Below are 23,308 nucleotides of genomic sequence, written 5' to 3'. Positions count from 1 at the left end.
TGAAAAATAAGATTATGTTTGTATCCTGGCTTTTAATTAAATCGTTTTGACATATAAACTGACATTTAGAAGCAATAAGATAATTTATCATCCATGTACATTTATTTCTCTTTTTTTTACAACACTGTCGTAATTACGACAACGTTTTACGACAGACGCTCAAGAATTTGATTGGACATGTGATTGTCGTAAACCGTTGTGGTAAAACACGCATGTACAGGCTGAGGTGGCGTGTCCGCAATCTATGTAAGTTTTCTCATTAAAGTAAGGCGTATTATCAGTGTTATTACCACTAGATTGCATCTGATTGTAATAATTACAATTTATGTTCTCAGATCTATTAGATCTAGGCTATTTGATCGTGTAACATTAGCAATTCCACTCGATAAAATGGCGACAGTTGTACATCCATCCAGTATCATGTTAGAATTACTCCTAAAATGTTTTTTTCATCAATTATGAATGTTAGATTTCCGTTATTTAAAGAATGCATTTATATATTTTGTCTGCAGAATGGAAGCAAAACCCCAAACTACCTTTCACCCCAAGGGTGGAAAGAAATTGAAACAAAAAGGGAAAGGTAAGCTGTTCACACTTAACTAAAACTAAATGATTGTATTATAAAACTTGGAGTGATCTGTTTTTCTTTACAGATTCTCCTGGAACAGCACCTGGTAGTAGGCCAAATGGTAAAAAACTATTCAAACCTTACAACAAGAAGGACACACAAGGCAAAATGAGCAAGAGTGCAGATCACACCAAGAAAAAGCCTACATTTGTTAAAGGTGGAAAAGGACAAAAGAGAAAACTACCCTCTGACAGCAAGGATGGATACGATAAAGAAGCTGGAGGTAAAAATGCCACTCATGCATTCAGGAAATACATTTCTTGCAAACAAATTCACTATGATCAAAAAATGTAACTCACAACATGGTTGATTGTCCAGGTCCACAGGCAAAGAAGCTCAAGAAAGGCAAAATTAACCCTAAAAAGAAGCACCAGACAGATGAAGAGCTGAAGAAAAACAGGTGTCAGAAGAAAAAAGACCTGAAGAAGAGCAGACAAGAAGCAGATCGAAAGGACATGTACCAGATAATCAATGAGTCCAAAAAACTGTGGGGAGACCTAAGACTGTAAGCACACACATACTCATTTGCAACAAAAAGAAAAGTTTCAACTTGATTTGTAGATGAACAGCACCTATACAATAAATGCTTGTGTTAAGCAGCATTATGTTATATATAATTCCTGTTATACTTATGTACTAACAACCTCATTAGCGTGACCCCTTATATACATTTCTCTATGTGCCAACAGAAAGAAGTGTGACAAAGATTTGAAAAGCAACAAAATGAAAGAGCTTCATGAGCTGGTTAAGGGGAAGTACAAACAGGTATTTGTCAGAGTTAATGAAAACCAGGTTTTGGGTCCATAAGCTGTTTATATACGTGCTAAGAATCATCATCTGTCTTTCAGATGGCGTATGCTCACGACTCTGTACGAGTGCTCCAGTGTTTTATCCAGTGGGGTAGCCATGAACAGAGACAAGAAGTGTTTGAGGAACTCAAAGGTGAAGTCTACATAGAAAATAAGTTCTGTTTGCCAGTAGTTATCTGTCAATATGTTAGGACTTAGTTGGAATGGACACTCAAGTATTTCAAGGCAAGAGGATAACAGGGACAATTTGATAATCTGAGCCATTTCAATGGGTACATTTGAAAGACATTAGAAAAGAAATACAAGTTTTGTTTTGCTTAGATGTGTCACTTTGTCTCTTTCAGATGATATCATTGATTTATGTAAGTCACAGTATGGCAGACACGTGGTGAAAAAGTTATTAATGTATGGGTAAGTATCTCAGCCGTTATCTACAAGTTACTTTTGTTGTTATGAGCTTGACTCCTATTGTGTTTGCCTCTATAGGAACAAGGAGCTGATAGCGGCCGTGATCCTAACATTTAAAGGCAATGTGCGGCCATTGCTTCGACATGCTGCCGCCTCAGCAATCATTGAGTATGCGTACAATGACAAAGCTGTGCTTGCACAGAGACTCATGCTAACTGAGGAACTATACGGCAATGTCTTCACAATTCTAAAGGTATGCACACACAACCAGACTGCATCTGTCAGACCCAATTTCAAGCTGCTATTGCATTTGAAATGGATTGGTTCCAACACCCAATCTTTCCAACATTTGTCTAACCATGTGTGCAGTCATCGACATGCAACACCATCGAGAAAGTTGCAGAGGCTAACCCAGACAGGCTGACTCATATCATTAATGATATGAAGCAAATTATCACCCCAATGGCACAGAAGTAAGACAATACAATTCAGTCATCATACACCATGTGTACAAACAGTGAATTATATCATTTATAAAATGTGCGGTTATGTTTTTTTCAGGGAGCAGGTCATCAAACATTCTCTAGTCCACAAAGTCTTCCTGGACTTTTTTCTCTTTAGTGATGACAAACAGAGAGCGGTAAGTGCACATTCTCCTGTTACTTAGACGTTATCAATTCATTGGTTTCCTAAAGTCATTTTTAAAGTCAATTTGCTACAGAGTAGTCTAATTTGTACTTGCATATTTAAAGTTTAAATTGAATTGTGATTATGAATTCAATTCTTTATGAAACTGATGTCTATGTTATATGTTGTAATTGTAAACAGGAGATGATTGAGTCGATAAGGGAGGCTGTTGTCTATATGGCTTACACCCATGATGGTGCTCGAGTGGCAATGCACTGTTTGTGGCACGGGACTACCAAGGTATGCACAGTCAAATGCCATTAACATGCCAGTATTATTTTGTCTGGATAAAAACTGTAGTGAAAGCTTTTGGACTTTGGCAATTAATTTTTTTTCAAGTGAAATCTCCCTATTTTATTTCAGGACAGAAAAATTATCATTAAAACAATGAAGACCTACATGGTGAAGTTTGCAACGGTGGGTTTTCACTTATTTAACATCCCCTTTAGAGCTTTCTATCACTTGTCTTGAATTACTATGACAAATAGGGAGTAAATGTACTTACTGTACCTTTTGAAGTCTTGACATAGTGATGAACTGATGGCCAGTGTTGCTTTTGTAGGGGGAGTTTGGTCATCTGGTTCTTCTAGCCATATTTGACTGCGTGGATGACACCAAATTAGTCAAACAGGCTGTGTTAATGGTAAGAATTAGACTTGGTTCTATTCGTTCTTTGCTTGGAAAAGAGGTCTGAACATGTTCATGTTTCTTCTTACTCTTCCAGGAGCTCATGTCGTCTTTGGATGAAGTCATCAGTAACAAGTACGGCAAGAAAGTTTTGTTGTACTTGCTCAGTCCCAGAGACCCTGCTCATCTGCTGCCTGAGATCATTAAGGTGCTAGAAAAGGGAGATGGTAATGCACACAGGTCAGGAACCCTTCAAATTTCATTTTTGCCATGTTTGGAATTCAATTATCCATAATAATCTGTTGCTCTATTTCACACATCACCAACAGTAAGAAGGATACAGCTGTCCGAAGGAAGGAGCTGCTGGAGGTAGTTTCCCCGCCACTGCTCGATTACCTCAGAGAAAACGCTGCATCCATGGTCATGGACAAGGCCACCAGCGTGACAGTTAGTGACATCCTGGCGTCCGCCTGCGGTGACCTGCAGCCCGCCATGGTAGCTGTAGCTCAGTTGGCCAATCAGGAACTGGTACCAGGAGGCATCCAGGGGCAGGTCAGTGGGAGTGGATGTCTTCAACTAAGCACTGCCTGGGTTTTTGGTGATAGTATTAAAACATATTTAGATCAAATAGTGATTCAAGTGTGTGTCTTTTTTCTAGCTCCACATGGCAGAACATCCTGCTGGACACTTGGTGCTCAAATGGCTCATAGAGCAGGATGTCAGTCTGGCTGAGGCTGGGAAAGAAGGTGATAGTCTGCAATTTTTCAAAGCTATTTATTCATGTGTTCGAAGGGTTATATACACGAGATTGTTGTAAATAGTTATTGGACTTTACTATATTTTACTATATATTGAAATTGTGAAAAATCTAATAGTTGTGCTTGCCACCATTGACATTTTTGTCATCCTTACAGAACGCTTTTCAAGGATTTTGGTGGACACCGTTGGGTTGGAAAAACTGAAGAGTTGGAGCAAAGTCAACAGAGGGGCTATGGTGCTTTGCAGGTCAGTGTGTACACATTCACCAAATTTTCAGTGTCTTTTGCTTTTCTATCAATAATTATTAAATTACAAGGTTTTTTTGCCTGATACTTTGGAGGCATGCACTTAAAAAAAAATCTAAAAATGTATCTATGATAAACAGCAATACATTTTGTCATTCACTGAATTACTGTGAGGACACAATGCAAAGCACAAATTCATTGCCTTAACAACTTAATGGAAGAAGTGTTTGCCACTCAAATTATCATCAATAAAGCAGGTACCTTATGTGAGAACATCATGCTTTGATGCTGGAATGACATTTGAAAAATGTTTATTTTCCACAGCCTCCTGAACAGTTGCGACAAGTCTGTTGTGGCAGATGTGAAGACTGCTTTGCAGGACTTTAATCTTGAAGGCACAAATGGCAGCAAAGGTGCTGAAATCCTGCTGGAAAACTTGAGAAAATAGATATCATATACAAGTGGATAAACAAAAATTAAAGTAGAGCCAAACTGGAACTGTGTCACGCTAACAACTGGTGAGGAATAAAATCTAAATTAGTTGTGGAAGATACTTCCCACTCAAAAGTGGCAAACAGGTGGGACAATTACTTGTCAATGAACAAGCAAGGATGTTTTCACCAAGAATGTTCCATGTCAAACTGCAACCAATTTCAGATTATCAATTGTTCTAACTGTATAAAGGCTTAATTTGGTATAGGACAATTGAAAAATTAGACATGTTTGAACTTAAAGGATTTTTATGTACAGTTTTAACCAGGTTTGGCTATTTTGTCCTTTATTACAAATTGTTTTTGTCACCAGTTTAATTGTATTATAACATGCTGAAATAAAAAAAAAGGAAATTACAATTGATGTTTAAGCACTCTTTTGTTCAATTTGTGATTTTACCTTGTAAAATGTTTGACTACTGTGGGTGTTCTCCTAGAATTTCTCTAAATGGGTGCTTGTGCAATGTTCCATCTGGTCAGTTGGCATTTGTGATGCCCACATGCACACATACACTTGCCTCCATTACACATTAACTTGCTTCCACAGCATATCGCTGTCACGTGTTCTCTGAGCATGCACATACCTGACTCACAATCTTGGTCCCATTCAAGATATTGTGATGCTGTTTGACTTGGGAAAAAGGTTGTACTAAGAGAAGCACGGCTGGTCTTTTGCAGGTTACTGTAAACAATGTAATAATTGTCCCTTCCTTTAGGAAAAGCTATTTAATATCAAGCTACTGGTCACAAATAGGCATAATTTCAGCTATGGATTATTTAGAATATGCTAGTGATGGGCAATTTATGAGCGTGTGTGGCCGTGACAAACTGCAAAAGCTTTGCCCTCTGCCGTGTTGACCAATTGACACTGCAGACGAGATGTCCGTGACTGATAACATTCGGCTAACTTCTTAACTGCCCTTCTTGCAAATTGCAGATCTCCACGAGCTTTGGTGACAGCCGCACACTCTTGAGACTTGAGTTTGCCGTAATAGTCCGAGAACTTGTTGTAGAGGACAGAGATGGGCATGCCATTGAGGATGATGCCAAAGGCAATGCAGGCAAAGGCGAAGATGCGGCCCAGGTTGGTTTCAGGGAACATGTCGCCGTAGCCTACTGTGGAAATGCTGACCTGTGGGAATGGAAAGACCAGGATCAGAAAGATAAGAGCCATAGCCATACTTATGTATATGCCAGACAGTTAAAGTATACTACGAATGACAGGTATATACTCACAGCAGCCCACCACCATGCAAGTGGCATGGAAGTAAAGTTGGTGTTGGGAACGTCATGTTCGACAGTGTACACCGTAGCTGAGAACACAAAGATGCCCATGCCGATAAAAAGCAGCAAACAGCCCACCTAAACAGACATTCATCATAAATGAGCTGTCCGTGGTGAGGCTGAGGAGCATTGCATTATAAGCACTACACACAGCAAAGTACCTGTTGGTAGCACTGTCTCAGAGTGAAGCCAAAAGCTCTGAGACCCGTCGAGTGACGAGCCAGCTTTAGAATCCGGAAGATCCGCATCAATCGCATGATTTTCAGAACTTGGCCAAGCTGTAGAGTGGACACAGAAGTAAATATTTTTAATACATTCTTAGTTGTTTTTTTCCCACCACCACTACCATGGACAGCTATTTAAAAATGACACTTTTGACCTTCAACCCATTCTACAACAAATTACTATTTTTAGTCCAACAAACTTCGACATTATTATTTTTTAAGTGTTATTGGTGAACTTATTTGCTTCCTAATTTGAATGCACATGGTATTTAATGATGCTGTAAGTGTGCCATTACCTTTCCAACACGTGTCATGGTCTCAATGTCTACAGAATCCACGTGTGTGTCTTTTTCATCGAAACACTCCAGAACCAACTGCAAGTAGTGCGGTAAGATGGCGATCAGATCGACAGAGTTGAGAACACTGCTTCCAAAACTTCTGATGTTAGGAGTTGACAGCAAGCGAAGAAGGTACTCCAGGCTGAAGAAGACGATGCAAAAAGTCTCCACGTGTTCGCCAAAGAATTTGCCATTTGGCTGGCCTGATGCTGTCTGAAACACAACATCAGAGGTAATAATTTATAAATTTTCATTCATCCAAAAGGATGGATGGAGTTTTTATTCTCCCCCCCCATTCGCCCCTTGTACTGCAAGTCCTCGACAGTGTTCAGTGTCAAGGTGACCAGCGAGAGTAGGACAAACATGGACGATGCGACGGCCATGAGCTTGGCAGCAATAGAGGAGAAGGGCTTTTCCATAATGTTCCAGATCTTCCAGCGTGTGTGTCCAAAGACCATGTTTTGATACAAAGCCTCATTTGTCTCCATTGCCACTAACTCCACCTGTAGAAGACAGTAGATAAATAATCCACATGATTAGGAAACAGGTCAATGATGCTAGTTTCTCTGCAGTCAGATGACTTGATTGGGTATATTAAAAATGAATAAAAATACTTGTTACACCCCCAAGTAACATGCAGAAGTAGGCTTTTTTTCCATAGTATGAAGTGTAAATACAGTACAGTAAATGACAGCCAATCAGTAAAATAAGGGATCAGTAAGAGTATTAAAGGAAATACGTGGTAAAAATGTGCATGAAAGGGTTAACATGAGGGATAAAAAGATGCCAAGAAGCCTTTTCTCCACATGCCATCTGCCAAGAACTGATTTAGGTCAGAAACACTAAGTAATTCAACATGCATGTGAAGTAAACAGTAGCAATGAAGAGGGATTGGAGTCGATGACATTTCTTGGTTTGAATAATTCACAAGGTGATGGTTCATTGATTTATCTATGATAAACAAATTTACTGTATCCGTAACTAATTATAGGAACTATTTTTCCTGTGAATATAGAGAAGGCCTGATCAAGACCAGTTTTTTTCTAAAGTGTTTGTGTAGCAAATTGAAATTCAGAGTTATAAAAAAAAAAGGGGAAACTGAATTTCTTTCAAAAGCAAACCCACCTCAGCAGTCAGCTGCTTTTGTATTTTTAGCTGTTCGTTCAGCTCATCCTGCCTCTCCTCGAATGAGATGCGACAGCAGCGTTGGCTGTTTTTGATCCTGACGCCCCAGTAGTTGATTTCCTCCAAAAAGTTGCGGGGGCAAAGCTCATCTTTGATCCATAACACACCAGTCCTGGGCAAAGAGAAGCACAATGGTGTTTTTTGTTGTTGTGGATGTTCATTTTACTTCAATTCGGTCTGATGATACATTGTTATACCTATAAAAGTTGAAAATATTCTGGAAAATGTTGGGGTCTCGGTCAAAGAAGAACTCATTGCTGGTGAAAATGTAGTCGTCACATAATTCCAACTTCATGTTATGGTCTGTGTATGCGGCCAGGCGTCCAATTCGTGTTTTGGGGTACCTGGCAGCTAACCCAGAAGGCAAGTGGTACAACTGTAAAGAAGAAAAAGACATCAGGGATCATCAACCCAATGTAACCCTTACAAACACAAATCATTATTATTAACCCTTACAGGGCACTAATATAACTCATTGGCTCCTCTCTATATACTTGAAAGGGTTAAATCACTTGCCGTTTTAAATTCAGTTGGCTACAAAACTGGTATATAAGGTTAAATGTTAAAGTAAACAATATTTAAAGGACTTACAGTTCCACCAACATTTATGTTAAGTATGATGTGCTTGGCAGGAGTATGCAGCAAGCGAGGGAGCGATATATCCTCTTCCTCTTCGTCCTCGGCATACAGGTCATAGACATCTTTGGCTAGATCCTTTTTTAAAGAAGTACACAACACAATAGATGAACACAAATCACAGTTGTCAATGTTGTTGAGCTGTTTCAATTCAGAGTTCAAAAAGACACAATTGACATATGCAAGTTATTTTTTAACAGTTGGAAGTTGCAATATAAGGGTTCCAGATATTCAAAACACACAGCATAAGAAATGTATTTCTTTATATAAAAAAAAGAAGATTTAATGACTGACCTGCATAGAATTCCATGGCTTCACCAAGATCTTGGTCAGATCCACAAAGCTCTCCAGTTCTGCAAAGGCTACAGTCCGATTGCCCGGGAACAAACTCCTGCTGCGGCCTCTGAAGCGTCTCAACATGCTTCCACTGTCACGAAGCCCTCTAAACAATTTAAACTATTAAAGCGTTAGCAAGTTTGTCAAAAAGGGGCGAAAACGACAATTCACATGAATTAAGGTAGAATTCAAATGTCAATAGATGTCACAAAAACAGTCAAGGTATAAAGCTCCTCAGAGATGATCTGCGGGCTTAAGGCGTTTTACACAGCATTATTCTTTCACTTATCCGTCTCATAATACCCCAGCCCCCACTTAATCCATCACATAACTTGACCACTCTGACTGACTACGATTATATGTACTAAATTGTATTGCACATTTTAACATAGTTCTGTAGAGACTGTAGTTCCATAAACTATTTAAATATACCCAGAAACACATCTTTAAATTTTACATTCATATTCCTTGAAGTTAAGACAGGGAGTCAAGATGGGATTTTTTTTAATTAGTTTTTAATTCAAGTAATTTGCAAATCATTCTGCCCACTGATACAGTTTCCAAATGGTTAAACAACTGTACAAGGCTAGAAAAAGATCCACAGTACACATACAAAATAGCTTTACCAAATTGTTGCATTTTTTCCCCCTCCCATGTTCAGTACATTTAAAACCTAACCCCAGTACAATGCCCAACCATAGCAAAAAAGATCTTCTGTCAAATGTATACAATCTTATTTACACACATTTGATCAAAGTGCATTGAATAGAATCCTGATCAACAGTCTGAAATGATGTTAAATATGTACAATGTTTACAAATGTTGAAAACCTGCTGTCAATAATAAATTACACTTCATTAAAGATTGAGAACAACTCATGAACATATTGCAAAAAAAAAGAAAACATTCTGACATTCAGACATGATCTTATATCACACAAGAGTGCCGGTAGTTTGAAAAGGCAATAGATAGTTCAGACTACTTTTACAACCTGTCCAGCAGACTTTATCAGTTGAGATAAGGACTAAATCCATCTGGGTGATTTCAAGTACCTTAGCGCAAAAGTAGCTCAGTAAAAGACTTGAGTAATACATTATCGGGAGTTTATTTAGGCTGGACAAAAATATTTTTAAATGTAACTGCTTCCAGGGTGGGGTAGAGTGGCTTGAAAACTCAGGACATGAAAACAACCTATTATTTACAAAATAAATAACTTATTTTTTTCAGTGGAATGTTACCACCGACATTGAGATAATGCACTTCAGGAGGCATGTTGTTGTATTGTGAGCAAATTTTGCTGATGGGATACCGTGCTTTTCCATGAGCTTGAACAAAGGACAAACACCAATATGGTCAGGATAGATCATCTTCAGTGCTGACGATTGAAATCTGGAAAAAATATTTAAAAAATTTAATCAATATCTGTTAAAAAAGGGGAAAAAACATTAAAATCACGAGTGCACAACTACAAGTTATTTCAACCCCAAAAATGAAGTACAGACCGAGTAACCAAGGTTGGAAAAGACCAAGTAAACAAAAGGATTTAAGTCAGTTTTTAAATAAAAGCAGACCAAGGTCCATGTACGATTTGTATGCTTTTTCCCCCCTCCAAATTGTCTTTGAAATATTTCATTACACAAATTGCCAAGTAGAATAACACTTGTTTTCGGGAAAACAGCAGATTATTAATATTGCAGATACTGTACACCCATGCATAAAAAATATATTTTTATAATGAATGTGAGAAATGACCATACCATTGACAGGGCAGTTATCTTTACAAACATTTGTTAGGTCATGTGGATAACAATTTTATGTTTGTGGGATTTATCGAGTACTTTCCGAAGAGTCTTAGACCAGCAGCTCTGAGCAGAGGTTATTGCCTTGGAGATTTGAGTGGGCTGAGGTTAATCCATTTAATCTGTGTATGGAGGAATGGGCTCTGGTGATGGCCAACAATTCAATTAAGATTATGGAAGCATGCAGATTATGGTGGGGTCAGTAACAAGAAGTCTCAATCTAATGCTAAGGGCTCTGCATCATTGAATACAATTATTTATGCTGCAGGGGCTCGGTCAAGACTCTAAAGTTAAACACACTTTACTTACCGCTGGGTACGTGTGCCCCACATTGGCCCCGTGTCGTGTGATGTCAATGTTGAGGTCTTCTTCTGTGGTTTTCAGGTAGACAGGGTTGTCAAAATTCATACTTTTATTGTTCTTCAATGTCCAGTTTCTCCACATTAAATAGCCACCTGCTGCTGCCATGGCAAGAAATACTGTGCAAAAAGTACATTTTATTTTAGGGGCAAGCATGGAATATTTTATGCCATAATAACATTTAGGTTGTTGATATAAATACCAATAATACAAAAAACAGTTCATAGAAGTTCACTTACAGACAGGTAGTATGGCCCAAGCTGCAGCAGAGCCTCTGGCTGTGGTGTTTACCTGGATTGACGTACTCACATTGGCTTCTGTAAAAACAAAAGCAAGGGTTTATATTCCAAAAATGTAAATGCAATTGCCATTTGCATTGCGCAAATAATGCAGTCATTCGCCACATTCAAAAAAGAGTGACGTAGTAGTTTAATTTGAATAAAAAAAAGAGGGGGAAGCATGAAAAGCAGACTACAACAACTGAGTACTACATTCCTGCAAATCCTTTGCTAGTAGTCATTTCCTAATTTAATAGTGGAGACAAAAAAGTTCAACACAAACCAGCCTTGACTTGTTAATCACCATCTGTTATCTAATGCCACTACACAAGCACGCAAGTAAATAACAGACATGTAGGTGGTTATGCAGTTTAGTTACACTACGATAGCCAACTGTATTCATAAATAAGAAATAGGCAACATCTACACACGAGTGCACTCATGAGAAAGCAGTCATGTCACCCCTTGGCCCCATGTAAAAAGGACACTTTCCAATAGAGTCAAGCCGCAAACAAGTGATGTGAATTTTAAACAGCAAAGCTCAAAGCAGAATTCATTCGTATAGGTCATGTTCAAAAATGTTAACTATTGACATCCTAAATTTGGGAAACCCACATGAACACTGCCACACACCCAAGCCAATCAGCAAAATAACATGAATACATTTAAAAAGCCTTCAGACTGCTGCTAACTCATGTATAATAGAAAACTCAAACATCATAAAAGGCAATGTGATCATTAGGGGTGCCAGAAAGGTTTTTCCATTAGTCAATCACCAGTTATTTTGCAAGTAGCTAATTGGAAAGTATTAGTGTTCATAACGCAAAAAGCAAGCCTTTAGGTAAGATGCAAGCAGCACGGCCCAGCATCAGGAAGCAGAGCAGGTAACTGGTTGTTTTACCTGGGGAAGATGGGATTAGAGGTTTCTTATCCTCCTTTGAGAGGATTTTTGGAGAGACGTCTGTCAAAGAATTAATGATCAAACTTTTGAAAACAATGCCAGTGAAAATAAAAGCTGTTACTCCACAGGTTTTATACATTAGAGTTTCCTTATGTAAGAGACAAGTTTATAGAAATAACTCATTTTGAAAAAGTATTTTGAGGCTTTAGATTCTACACAAGAGCCTTTTATATTTGAGGTATGGTAAATGCTCCCATGATGGTGATCCACAGTTATTCCTGTGCAGCTGCAGTGACTGAATAGGATAAAGTTGTTTGCTAGAGATTTAGTAGAGTATAGAAGGTTTCTGGCTACAACCCAAATTGAGATGGTGAAAAGCAGCCATTCTTAATTCTCCACACCCAATTCTCAGATGGGGATGTTAAATGCAATTACACACAAAAACTCAGAATCCAAAGTTTCAAGGCAACTTAGACTAACAAGGCATTTTTCTTTTAGGGAGCACAGAGAGTTGTCAGGGAGATGTTCCAGTACTTTGTTTACTGCAGTTACTTGGTCTGCTGCTGAGAGTCTAATTGGTAGTTTATATGCACTGAATTCCATTCCGGGATTCTCTGACAGCCTCAGTACCTAATCAAATAACAACAATACTGTGGGAGAGTAAAAAAAAATAAAGAGGGGGATGTCTTAAGAAAAAAAATACAGCCGCTGAGGCAGTACTCCCTAGTCCCAGTGTCAGGGGATGAATAAGACGGTTAGCAGATGCTCATCCTTTCACAGCTTACATAACTTATCCCCCAATTTAAAGCTACTATCTTTTAAAAAGAAAAATGGTTTTAGTAATTGTATTAGCATTATTGGCCCAATTCAAGCTCAAGATAAAATATAGTATGGATGCCTGGCTTATATGTGGAAAGAATTGTAAATTTTAATCCATCTTTAACCATGTCCTATAGTTGCATTTGCACAAAATAGATCCTTTGAGGTATAAAGCTCAGGATCTTTCCACCTATTTAACATAGCATGCATACAAGGAAAAACTATTATTGAATTGCTTCCTAATGTGTCGCTTTTTGGTTTCTAATTTAGAATATATTTTCTGTGACTGGGAATCACAGTAAGCACTCACCAGGCCGGCAGCGTAGACCATCAGCAGCCAATTCCTGTCCTTCTGGGCATAGACATGTAAACTTGGGAGAGTGTTTGTTGATTTGTGGAGCAGGAAGACACATGTAGCTACAACCACCATTTGCAGCTTTCTCGGCACACCAGTTTGTTCCTAAAAACAAAAGTTTTTGGTTGGTTCACGACTAGATTTAGCTGCATTACCACTGCAGGAATAAAACAACAAAAATATTTAATTTTTGACTATCATAGCACCAGTTCCCTAAATAAGATTACACGGAGAAATAGAGTCTGAAACTGTTTTACGATTTACGAAACTTATCACATTGTCCTCGTGTTATTTTGAATGAATAGCTTTCGCAATATGCCTTAGGGCATGCCTTGGTTTCACTAAAACACCCCACCCACCACCAGCACCACCAAAACGGCAGGGTACACTGATCACTGATTTCCAAGGAAACGAATGACATTAGAAGTGAAGTAGTGGCGTTATCTTACCTGATAGTTGAATGAGCTCATGATACACGATGATGTCTTGTGGGTCATGCAGGTGGTTGGCCAGAGTCACAATGTCCAATCCAGTGAATTTGTTAGCACCATAGATTGCCTTCTTCTCACCATCTGTCCAGAAGACACGATCCTAGAAAGAAGACCATAACATACATCTTATAGTGTTGCTTTTTCTGGCAGAATTGTGTTCAGATTGTTATACATTTATTTCAGCAGGTGAAGACAGAGCAACAAAAACATGAATTTTAAAATGACTGAGGAAAAACTCATCTTTAAGTTATTCAGTGGTTTTATGTCAGGATTAATACTTTGTTGTTTGCTTTTGAGCATGTTTTCTAGTACTATTTAAATTGTAAAGAACCTGATAGAGAACAGAACACTTGGTATGTTGCACTTGTGACCCCGGGGTGTTTTTCTAGTCTTTTTAGTTTGAGGTTTAAAGACGATTTAAGACTAAAAGCACTGAAGTTTTGTAGAAAGGGGCTGTCTCCTTTCTCATGTTGATTGATTAGTTTAACTGGGTAATATATGAACATAAGTTTTTCTTTCGTTTAGGAACTAAGAACAGTGGAGTATTAGTGCGTGTCAAGGGTTGCCAGGGTAACAAGTTCCCCCAAACTGGATATTTAGTGTTTGGCAAGTAAAGAAGGGAACAATTAGAAAGGGTGTATAGAGCAACTATACAGGATTTCCAGCCAGTGCAATGTTTGTATCACACATTCCCTGCATCAGATTTCCGTTTGTACCATAAAATATTCAAAGACATTAATCATATAACATGAAAATTTTGGTTGCACCATGAAAACAAATCATTGAGTGGATTCTAATTTGGAAAGCATAAATTTACATGTATGCATTTGGTAAATGAACTGTAGAAAAAGGGTCAAATTACCTCAAAAACTGTGAGCGCAAAAGGGTGAGCAAGGTAGTCGGGAGACTGTAGCACTTTCTTCCTGTTGTCTCCATTCAGGTCAACACTACAGAGCATGTGTAGCTTTGAATCAACCCAGTACAACCTGCCTTTGATTAGATCTGCACAAGGACAGAAAACATAAGAAAAAAAACATTAAGATGTGTTAATAAAATATTCCAATAAAAGAACAATTGCACAAGACTGACAATGTACTTTGTTTTCACCACAAATAACAGGACGCATTGCTTAGTTAAAAAAAATGCTTGAAAAACAAAAGTACTGCAAGAAACAGTTGTAAAAAAATCAAAAGGAAAGCTAAGTCAGATGTTTTAAATAACTATTGGAAGCCTTGAGCAGTGAATCAACTTAAAAAATAGGAAACGCACAAACATGCAATCTTGCAGCTGCTTAAACATAAATGCTCCAATTCTAACAAGAAATCCAAATCTTCCACTAACACCTTATTTTAAATTTTAAAGAACATTAAACACTCCTAAATTGTTGATTTCACGAAATCAAAACTGATCAGTGTTAAATATTTAGTAATACAGGATTTTTTTGCATGGCTTTCTCACCAAGTGTTATTCCATTTGGCCATTGGATGTCTGTTGCCACTAAAATCTGCCTATTCACTCCATTCATACCAGACTTCTCAATCTTGGCTGGCACACCCCAGTCAGACCAGTACAGAAACCTACAATCACAAAAAATACATGTATAAAACTTAGTTATTTTACTCAATCAGCATTATGAAAATCATGACAAACACCTACCCAGATAGAGGATCCACAGCAATGGAAGCTGGTTCTTTAAGCCCTCTATTAAACAGAATTTTCTGCTTGGTTCCATTAAAGTTTGCAACAGAAATTGTTTTAGTTCCCAGATCAGACCAGTATAGGTTTTTATATATCCAGTCCACAGCAATTCCAACAGGTGAGTGGACATTTTCTATCACTCTGTTGTGGGTATTTCCATCTTTTTGTTTGTCTAGCAGAGTGCTGTAATGAAAGAAATTGTTAATTGAATGTTTCTGATTTCCTTATAATTGTCATTTGTGTGTGTGTGTGTCCAAACAATTTGGGTTTAAGTCCCGTCTTCTCATTGAATATTTATGCATAAAAAATATTTTGCAAGTGGAAAATTGCAGTGTATGTATTCACATGCCAACATACCAGGATAGAAAAATACTTGTATGCAAATTTACATTAAAAAAGAATCCCTCAAAGCAACAACAATTGTAGAGGATTGCAAAAAAGTCTAGCAAGCGCATTTGTAGACATGACTCATTGTACCACATGTCACCATGTACGCAAATCAGAAGCTAGCAGTTTCACTTCTCTTTAAACACAAGTTAGTCCTTTTATCATTAGGTCTGTACAAATTACCTAAATATGGCCTTTTGTCCCAAATCAGCCCAAAATATCAGCTGCTGGTCAATATCTGCATCAAGAGCGACAGTGTTTCTCTGCTGCTCCACAATTTGAGTGTACTCCTTCCTCTCAAGACCCAGACGACGAACATCACGGCGGTTTGTGAAAATCAAACTGGGCTCCTTGCCTGAGAACAGAAGACTTATTTACTCATGTGGAAATTCTTAACTTGAGCAACAGTCAAAATGCATTCAAGGTTCATCTTTTGCTTCAAAACTTAAAACATACCCATAAGTTGGAAAATATAGTAACTGAGATTTTTCTTCCTATTTGACTAGGATTTGAAAACAGCCAACGGAAAAAAAAAAGACTTTTGCGGCACATGATACGAGTTTCTAATTTATTTATACAGCCAAAGATAGGATTCATTCATCTTCCGTACCGCGCATCCTCGTGAGGGTTGTGGAGTTTACTAAAGCCTATCCCAGCTCACTTCAAGCAAAAGGCAGACTATACAATGGACTGGTCACAATCTTATCGCCAAATGAACCACTACACCAACAAGTGGCTACATTCACATTGAAAACATTTCATTTTGTGACAGATGGGCTGTATATAGAGAACAATATAGCCTATTTATATAACTGGGAGCCATAGGTTTTAGTCCTGTGTGCTCTACACAATACAATGTTTATGTACAGAAAAACCTGAAGGCAGTACATTATACATCAGATGACTCACCTACAGCCTTGCAAACTCCTGAAGTTGGATCCATCTGGTAGCCGTTGTGGCATTCACATTTGTATCCCCCCTTCAAGTTTATGCAGATCTGGCTGCAGATGCCAGGGTTCATACATTCATTGACGTCTGAAGAAATAAGGGGAGAATCAAGTCATAATTGCAGAGAAGATGTAACTCTTGAAAAAAAAAAATTATAACAGGGGTTGTGGGGCCAATTTTACAAGCATTGTATTGTACACCTTTTACCAGCATAATCTACAACTATTACATGCTCAGAAAAAATACATTTGTTGATTTGTTTGTAGTATTCCATCAATGAAACAGCCTAAAATGTAATTACTGAACAAAATGACTTACCTCCACATGTCTTGTGGTCAATGAGCTGCAGCCCAGGCGTGCAGTCACACTCAAAGCCAATTGTAATGTCTTTACAGATGTGCGAGCAGCCCCCATTGTTCATCACGCACTCATTGACACCTGCAGAAGAGGGAAAGACAGCAAATGAGACCTACTTGAAAAGAAAAAAATGTTCTTTACTATACTTAATCAAATGATTTAAACGAGCATTTTTATGCTGTCTCTGGGACAAAATTATGTTTTGCCTAATAATTAAAAAGTATCTTTTAACCAATAAGGAATGAAAACTAGCAAATGTAGAGCACTCCAATTCCAGAGGACATGACTAATTTTATTAGTGAGCCTTACATTAACAGCCTGCACTATATTTGGTTCGCAGTATTGGCACAAAGTTGTTAAACAATGTCTGTGAGATTCACATACATATATGAAGTATCTTGGACTAAGATAGTTGCTATTGTTTAACAATTTCCACAAAAAGGTTTTGTTTAGCTTGGCAAAATGTGCACTATACATGAAATGTTTCCACACATTGTTGTAAAGGGAACATTGAAAGTTTGTGCCAGTTTGAGATGTAAAGCTCACCGCATTCATTGATCGGTTCGTCGCTCCAGTCGGGACAGTCTCTGTTTTTGTTGCAGACTTTGCTCATTTCGATGCACTCCCCGCTGCGGCATTTGAACCGCTCAGGTCCATTACATTGACTCACTGAGAAGTTTTGGCAATTCCCGATGGATTAAAAAATAAATAAATAAAAGTCATACCATTATTAGAGAACATTGAACCACTTTATATGATACACGTCCATTTGTCATTATGCAAAACAAAAAATAAAACCTTGAGAAATCCAAACTTACGGTTTTTGCAGTTAAATTCATCCGAGCCATCAGGGCATTCTCTGATGCCGTTACATTGTTTGTTGCCAAGGATGCAATTTCCATCATCACAATTGAACTGATCTGCTCCACAGGTGCGCACAGCTACCAACGAAAAACACATTCATCAGATCAAGTGTGGCAATTCCAATTCCAAAAAAGAAAGTATACAGTGTGTAGCTATGGTACATACGACAGTTTGTTTCATCGCTGCCATCTTTGCAATCGGAGTCTCCATCACACCTCCACTTTTTGTGAATACACTCTCCCGAAAGACATTGCATCTCACTAGTTGAGCATTTGGCTGGTGGCGTTGGGTGACGACCACATCGTGCCTGAGACTCATCTGACTGGTCCTGGAGAAGTACAGTTGTAACAATAAACACTAGGCACGTAATTCATGCGTGAAAGAAGAGCTGCTGTGATTGATTATATGCAAATATGAACAAAGCCTACAATTGTGGAAAACATAACATAGCAGATGTGCGTTTTCTAGCTTTAGCCATTTCACTCTTTGTTCACCACAGCTCTTCTATTGTACAATTTAATTTTAATCCTTGCCATTTCATCGAGATTGCTTTACCTGACAGTCAACGTCATCGTCACACAGCCAACTGTTTGGGATGCATGATGAATTTCCACATTGGAATTGGTCCGGACCACAGGAAGATGGTGCACACTCTACTTCATCTGACCCATCACCACAGTCGTCCTCACCATTGCATACAAAGTTGCGGGAGATACAACGTTGACTGGCACAGGTGAACTCATTTGGAGCACAGGTTATATTGTCTGAAAGGGCACAAACACATGCACACAAAATATTTGAAATAATATATGTCAAACTTAAAGCACCATACAGAATGCATGCAATTTAAACTAACAAATTAACTCTATCTGAAAGTCAAGTAATATACATACATGCATGGGGTGACATAGGAAAATAATTTATAATCAGAATTAGAGTTCCACACTTACCACAGTTGACCTCATCTTCACCATTGTCACAGTCCTTTTCACCATCACACTTCCAGAAGTTGGGGATGCATTGAGTTGAACCAGCGCCACAACTAAACTCATTCAAACGGCAAGTCCTCATATCTGAAAAATCCAAGTATGTATATCACAAGTCAATGAGAATACATTTGTATTTTTATTTATTTTTTTGTTCTTTGCCATTGAGATTGGTACTTATATTTGTATCCATTTATTTGTTTAAAATGAAGGTCACTTTAGTCATTAAGCTCCAAGTCCTGATGAAACAAAATGTTCCACAGTACATCTACCCATTGTGTTGTCTTATTATTCATACCACAAGATCCCTGAGCAAGTAGGGATTTGCTAGGAAGGATTTTAAAAGCGAATTTAGCAGTTCATCAGAACATAGGGACTCATTGGCCCTTGTCACCCTTCAAATTTCTTTTGGCTGTTACAACTTAACAGGGAAAAATGACCATTAAAATCACAGCTATAAAAGTTCTCTTAACAGGTTATAGAAGACTTCAAGCTGATAGGTTTGATCGCTACTTACGGCAGATTTCTACACTCTCGTCTGATCCATCCTCGCAGTCTGGCTCCCCATCACAATGCCATCTCTTTGGAATACACTGGCCATTACGACATACGAAGTCTGCATCTGGACAAACCTTCTTGACTGTTGTGGGGAGAGAGACAATGAGCACAAATGTGCATAGACAGGATTTTACTTCAGTAGAGATGTAGTGTCAAAAGTGTAGCAGTAATTCTACTTCAAGTCAAGTGACAGAATCCAACAATTCAACGAACAAGACCCATGTATTTTCTTAATGTCAAAATCAATTAACAGTATTAAAGTTGGATATAGAGAGACGACATGGACACTAACTGGATGCAGTTACAACTATTCTAATGCTTTTGTCTTAACATGCAATTCAGTCCCAAGGGATAAGCAATCCTCCCAGTTCAACACAAACATTAAAGAAAACATTTAATCTAGCATTGTCTGATCTGAGAACTACATACATTATAAATGTGCTTGTAATAGAGCACAACAGTTCATAGCCCAAAAATTTACATGCATTACATACACCCAACCCAGAACAAGAGCAGTACACAAATTATCGTTGTGAGCATTTCTCACCACAAGAGATTTCGTCACTGCCATCACTGCAATCCTCGTCACCATCACACTTCCAAACAGACTGGATGCAACGGCCATTTCCACACTGAAACTGGTTGGCCTCACATTCTGTTTTGGTTCCTAAGACACACAGATGACAAATTTCTGTCACCTATAACATAACAGGAACACCAAGTTGCACTTGATTCTCCTCCTATAAATAGAATGTCACAGTGCTTTATATAAATACTGTCACCCTGGTGGTCACGTTAATGCAATTTTCCCCAGTAACAAAATCTGTTGGTGTATTCCCCTCCTCCTCCTCTTCCAGTCCACCACCAACCCTCCCTCTATAACAGTCAAGTACACCCCCACACTGCTTGTGCTCATGTAGCTGAGAATCTGGGACTAGCATGCCATCACATTAAGTGTGGAGGAAAACTACATACATTTTAATCAGGCCAGTCAATGCTGCCGCTGATCTAATTTATGAGATGCCTTGCTCAGAGACTCTTAATTTAGAATTTAGTACTAGTTTGTACTTGTGATAATTGTTTAGTCATTAAAAAAGGCACAAGTGTGTGTGGGGTCATATATCAATGAAGCCCACTAGTATTGGATTTTGAGCCTGCACATGCTCGATTCTATGTATGAATTAACACCCTTGTTAATGGTATGCAGACAAAACCTGACTAATGTAAAAAAATCTGTGTTTAAAACAAATTTTCAACATTTAAAACAATGCAAATGGTTGCTATCAAAACAGATGATACATGACTAAGGAACTAAAGTGAGTGATAGGGGAACAATTGCAAAAACGGAATTGGAAAAGTACGCTCCAGCATAATTTTGAATGTAGAGTGCCTTGTTTAAGAATTATTTAACCTTGGCAGAGGTCTGAGGCCAAAACGTTCATTATATCTCTGTTGTGGGGAACTTAAGACCAGATGTTGGCCTTCATGAAAACATTGAGTCAAATTATATCACATTGCTGAAATTTCTACTACACCTAGAAATATTTATTGATTTATGTCTGTTTTGTGGGAAAGTCGTGCCTGGATTGCTTTTCTTGAACATAGCGATTGCGTGCTCTGAAAAATAAACTTGTTAAATTCCAATTTCAAATAATTCAGGTGGTGTAAGGAACGTGACCTTTGCTCCCATCAATAATGCTAAAAAAAAATCACATGCGTAGTATATAAAGCAGCCACCTCCAATTGGCACCTTAAACCTGAAGGGGAGAAATCAATAGAAACCAACAGTTCAATGGTTACTAGTAACATCCTAATGAGGGTAAGAAGAACAGAAAATGGAGGGATGATATTAAAAAGGAGCAATCCTGTATGTTTAAGATGTGAACTTATTGGCTGCCATTGAAGTGATAGACATTTAATCCATTTTGACTGGAAGAGCTTGCAGGGATCATTCAATTGTTTTAAAATAAAACTCCTGCCGCCATTGACAGGGACTTCTGCCTAGTTATTTTTTTATTTTATGTTTTCTTAATATTCAATCACTGCCACTTTGCACTGTCGAAGTTGATTGGACAGATCAGCTGTTGCTGTCAATGGCAATGAAACATGATCACCTTGTTCCAGTCATTCCAGGTGAAATTTATTTGATGTCCATCACTGCCAATGAATGAGTTAAAGAATTAGCATGAAAAATAGTTTGAAACCAACTTAAAATAGATATTTAAAAAATAAAATCAGGGTGAAAATGACCATTTAAGTGCCACCACACTAATTTGGATTTGAATGAGCTCACCTGCACCAGGTGAACTCACCTGTCAGTGTTGATTGCAAGGAAATTCCAAATACAGTGCATGAATAAAATAACCTAAATCCTTAGTGATTAATACAATAGTAGGGAAAAAATGTCTGCACACAAATAAATAGCAAGCCCTTTTCAGAAGGAGGAAACAGATCGACTAAAACACAATCGAGCCTGAATGCATCTGCGCAACACAAATGAAACAGGCCCAAATGTACTCTTTTGATTGAATCAAAAAAATATTAGTGCGTATATTCAACGTAGATCTGCAAAGAACGCTCCCTCAATATCTTGGCTTGAGCTGGAAAAAAAGCAGGTCATCCTCAGATCGCCTTATTCCTAACAATAAACACAATATGCAATCCAAGATGGTTCATTCAATTTAGTCCAAGTCCGGCTCGAAAAGACAGGTGTTCAAGCTCGTCGACATTAGCTAACATGACGTTGCCTCAAAAAGAAGGGAGTGCAAGACTTACCCCGAACAATCGCGAATTGCTGGAGGCATAAGATCAGTGGTAGCAGAAGGATCCCGGCTGTGGAAGCAATCATGTCTCGCCGTGGAACGTGCGGGTGGGTTGTTGCTCGACGAGCGCTCGCCGACTGCCTGATTAGCTTTCCTCAGCTTGTCTTGGCTTGGCTTTTATTCTGGTCGGCGAGGCTGCCCTGCTTGCAATGTCGGCTCAAGCGCGCACCTCATATACACGTAACACGCGCGCGCTCTCGTATATGCGCTCTGACACACACGCACACGCCCCCCACCTCACACACTTACACACACGCTCCCACAAAAAGCGTTGGTCTACGTGGCACGCGCAATTATAAATTGATGCACTTAAAATAGACGAGAATGAATGGTCACGTGCCTCAAAGGTCGTCCTTAGACAAGTTTATTAATTCCATAATCCACACCAAATCCATTTCCTACGTGTGTGACGTTGAAGGCCAACCCAAGCAATTGCTGAGATGGTCACAAGGTGCATTTCCCTCCTCCTTCTCGATGTCTTGTTAACTCTTGACTATCTGGATTGCATTGCCACAGTTAAAATATGTATTACACTTCGTTGCAGTGATTGAATCATTCAAAATATTAGAATGTTGGATTTTTGGGAAGTAGATGCGATGAAAATGAAGTCGTACATATTTTACAATACCCACTGCATTACAAGTTGAACCATATCTGCATATTCAGACAATAGTATAAATACATTCATTCATTCATTCATTTTCTGAACCACATTATCCTCATAAGGTTTGTGGAGGGTACTGGAGCCTACCCAGCGTACTCCAGGCAACAGGCGGAGGACACCATGAATCGGGGGCCAACCGATCGTAGGCCACAGCCATTTACACTCACAATCATACCTAGGGGCAATTTAGAGTGTCCAAAAAGTGCTGTTAGTATAATTAATATATTTGCTCTGCGATTTATTGGCAAATGATTCAGGGTTTCGCCAGACTACTGCCCATAACTGAATGGGATAGGCTCCGGTGCCCCCACAACCCTTGTGAGGATAAGCCAAATAGAAAATGAATGAATGAATCTAATGAACA

The 23,308-nt window shown here is 38.5% G+C and overlaps 3 protein-coding genes across 4 annotated transcripts; 1 reads left to right on the top strand and 2 right to left on the bottom strand.

The window, feature by feature from the left end:
* Positions 1-185: 185 nt before the first annotated feature.
* Positions 186-5,012, top strand: pum3 (pumilio RNA-binding family member 3). Its single transcript, XM_077737769.1, has 18 exons — positions 186-246; positions 513-580; positions 654-851; positions 947-1,133; positions 1,318-1,393; positions 1,477-1,570; positions 1,782-1,848; positions 1,924-2,098; positions 2,215-2,318; positions 2,407-2,485; positions 2,674-2,772; positions 2,896-2,949; positions 3,095-3,175; positions 3,257-3,399; positions 3,489-3,711; positions 3,818-3,905; positions 4,074-4,164; positions 4,488-5,012. Exons 2-18 carry the CDS (start codon positions 514-516, stop codon positions 4,609-4,611), a joined length of 1,950 nt encoding a protein of 649 aa, XP_077593895.1. The 5' UTR covers positions 186-246; position 513; the 3' UTR covers positions 4,612-5,012.
* On the bottom strand, positions 4,341-8,900 carry kcnv2a (potassium channel, subfamily V, member 2a). The gene is made up of 9 exons (XM_077737770.1): positions 8,616-8,900; positions 8,277-8,399; positions 7,883-8,061; positions 7,626-7,797; positions 6,805-7,003; positions 6,459-6,715; positions 6,100-6,216; positions 5,891-6,016; positions 4,341-5,786 (listed from the first exon to the last, which is right to left on the bottom strand). The coding sequence occupies exons 1-9, from the start codon at positions 8,739-8,741 to the stop codon at positions 5,457-5,459; spliced, it is 1,629 nt and encodes a 542-aa protein (XP_077593896.1). The 5' UTR covers positions 8,742-8,900; the 3' UTR covers positions 4,341-5,456.
* A 469-nt stretch (positions 8,901-9,369) lies between these two features.
* On the bottom strand, positions 9,370-22,658 carry vldlr (very low density lipoprotein receptor). 2 transcript variants are annotated; one of them, XM_077737110.1, is made up of 20 exons: positions 22,234-22,658; positions 20,006-20,125; positions 19,418-19,540; positions 18,865-18,987; positions 18,470-18,678; positions 18,080-18,242; positions 17,869-17,991; positions 17,597-17,719; positions 17,012-17,131; positions 16,655-16,780; positions 15,929-16,100; positions 15,317-15,541; positions 15,119-15,237; positions 14,523-14,662; positions 13,619-13,760; positions 13,125-13,274; positions 11,996-12,055; positions 11,056-11,133; positions 10,766-10,935; positions 9,370-10,046 (listed from the first exon to the last, which is right to left on the bottom strand). In XM_077737110.1, exons 1-20 carry the CDS (start codon positions 22,304-22,306, stop codon positions 10,011-10,013), a joined length of 2,595 nt encoding a protein of 864 aa, XP_077593236.1. In that variant the 5' UTR covers positions 22,307-22,658; the 3' UTR covers positions 9,370-10,010. The 2 variants fall into 2 exon arrangements, with proteins under 2 accessions (XP_077593236.1, XP_077593237.1); XM_077737111.1 differs by lacking the exon at positions 11,996-12,055 and having other exon boundaries at positions 22,234-22,654.
* Positions 22,659-23,308: the final 650 nt, after the last annotated feature.

The sequence above is a fragment of the Stigmatopora nigra genome, chromosome 17, assembly GCF_051989575.1.
Source record: "Stigmatopora nigra isolate UIUO_SnigA chromosome 17, RoL_Snig_1.1, whole genome shotgun sequence".
In the NCBI taxonomy this organism is placed as follows: Eukaryota; Metazoa; Chordata; class Actinopteri; order Syngnathiformes; family Syngnathidae; genus Stigmatopora; species Stigmatopora nigra.
The sequence above is the reverse complement of the archived record's forward strand: the minus strand, read 5'-3'. Positions and strand labels throughout refer to the sequence as shown.

Coding starts and splice junctions, on each gene's coding strand:
- pum3 (XM_077737769.1), top strand. CDS start 514: ATGGAAGCAAAACCCCAAACTACCTTTCACCCCAAGGGTGGAAAGAAA. Junction 581..653: donor ATTGAAACAAAAAGGGAAAG/GTAAGCTGTTCA, acceptor TTTTCTTTACAG/ATTCTCCTGGAACAGCACCT. Junction 1,849..1,923: donor AAAAAGTTATTAATGTATGG/GTAAGTATCTCA, acceptor TTGCCTCTATAG/GAACAAGGAGCTGATAGCGG.
- vldlr (XM_077737110.1), bottom strand. CDS start 22,306: ATGATTGCTTCCACAGCCGGGATCCTTCTGCTACCACTGATCTTATGC. Junction 15,542..15,928: donor GGACAAAAGGCCATATTTAG/GTAATTTGTACA, acceptor CTTTCATTACAG/CACTCTGCTAGACAAACAAA. Junction 15,238..15,316: donor GCTGTGGATCCTCTATCTGG/GTAGGTGTTTGT, acceptor TTGTGATTGTAG/GTTTCTGTACTGGTCTGACT.
- kcnv2a (XM_077737770.1), bottom strand. CDS start 8,741: ATGTTGAGACGCTTCAGAGGCCGCAGCAGGAGTTTGTTCCCGGGCAAT. Junction 8,062..8,276: donor ACATAAATGTTGGTGGAACT/GTAAGTCCTTTA, acceptor TCTTCTTTACAG/TTGTACCACTTGCCTTCTGG. Junction 7,798..7,882: donor AATATTTTCAACTTTTATAG/GTATAACAATGT, acceptor CTCTTTGCCCAG/GACTGGTGTGTTATGGATCA.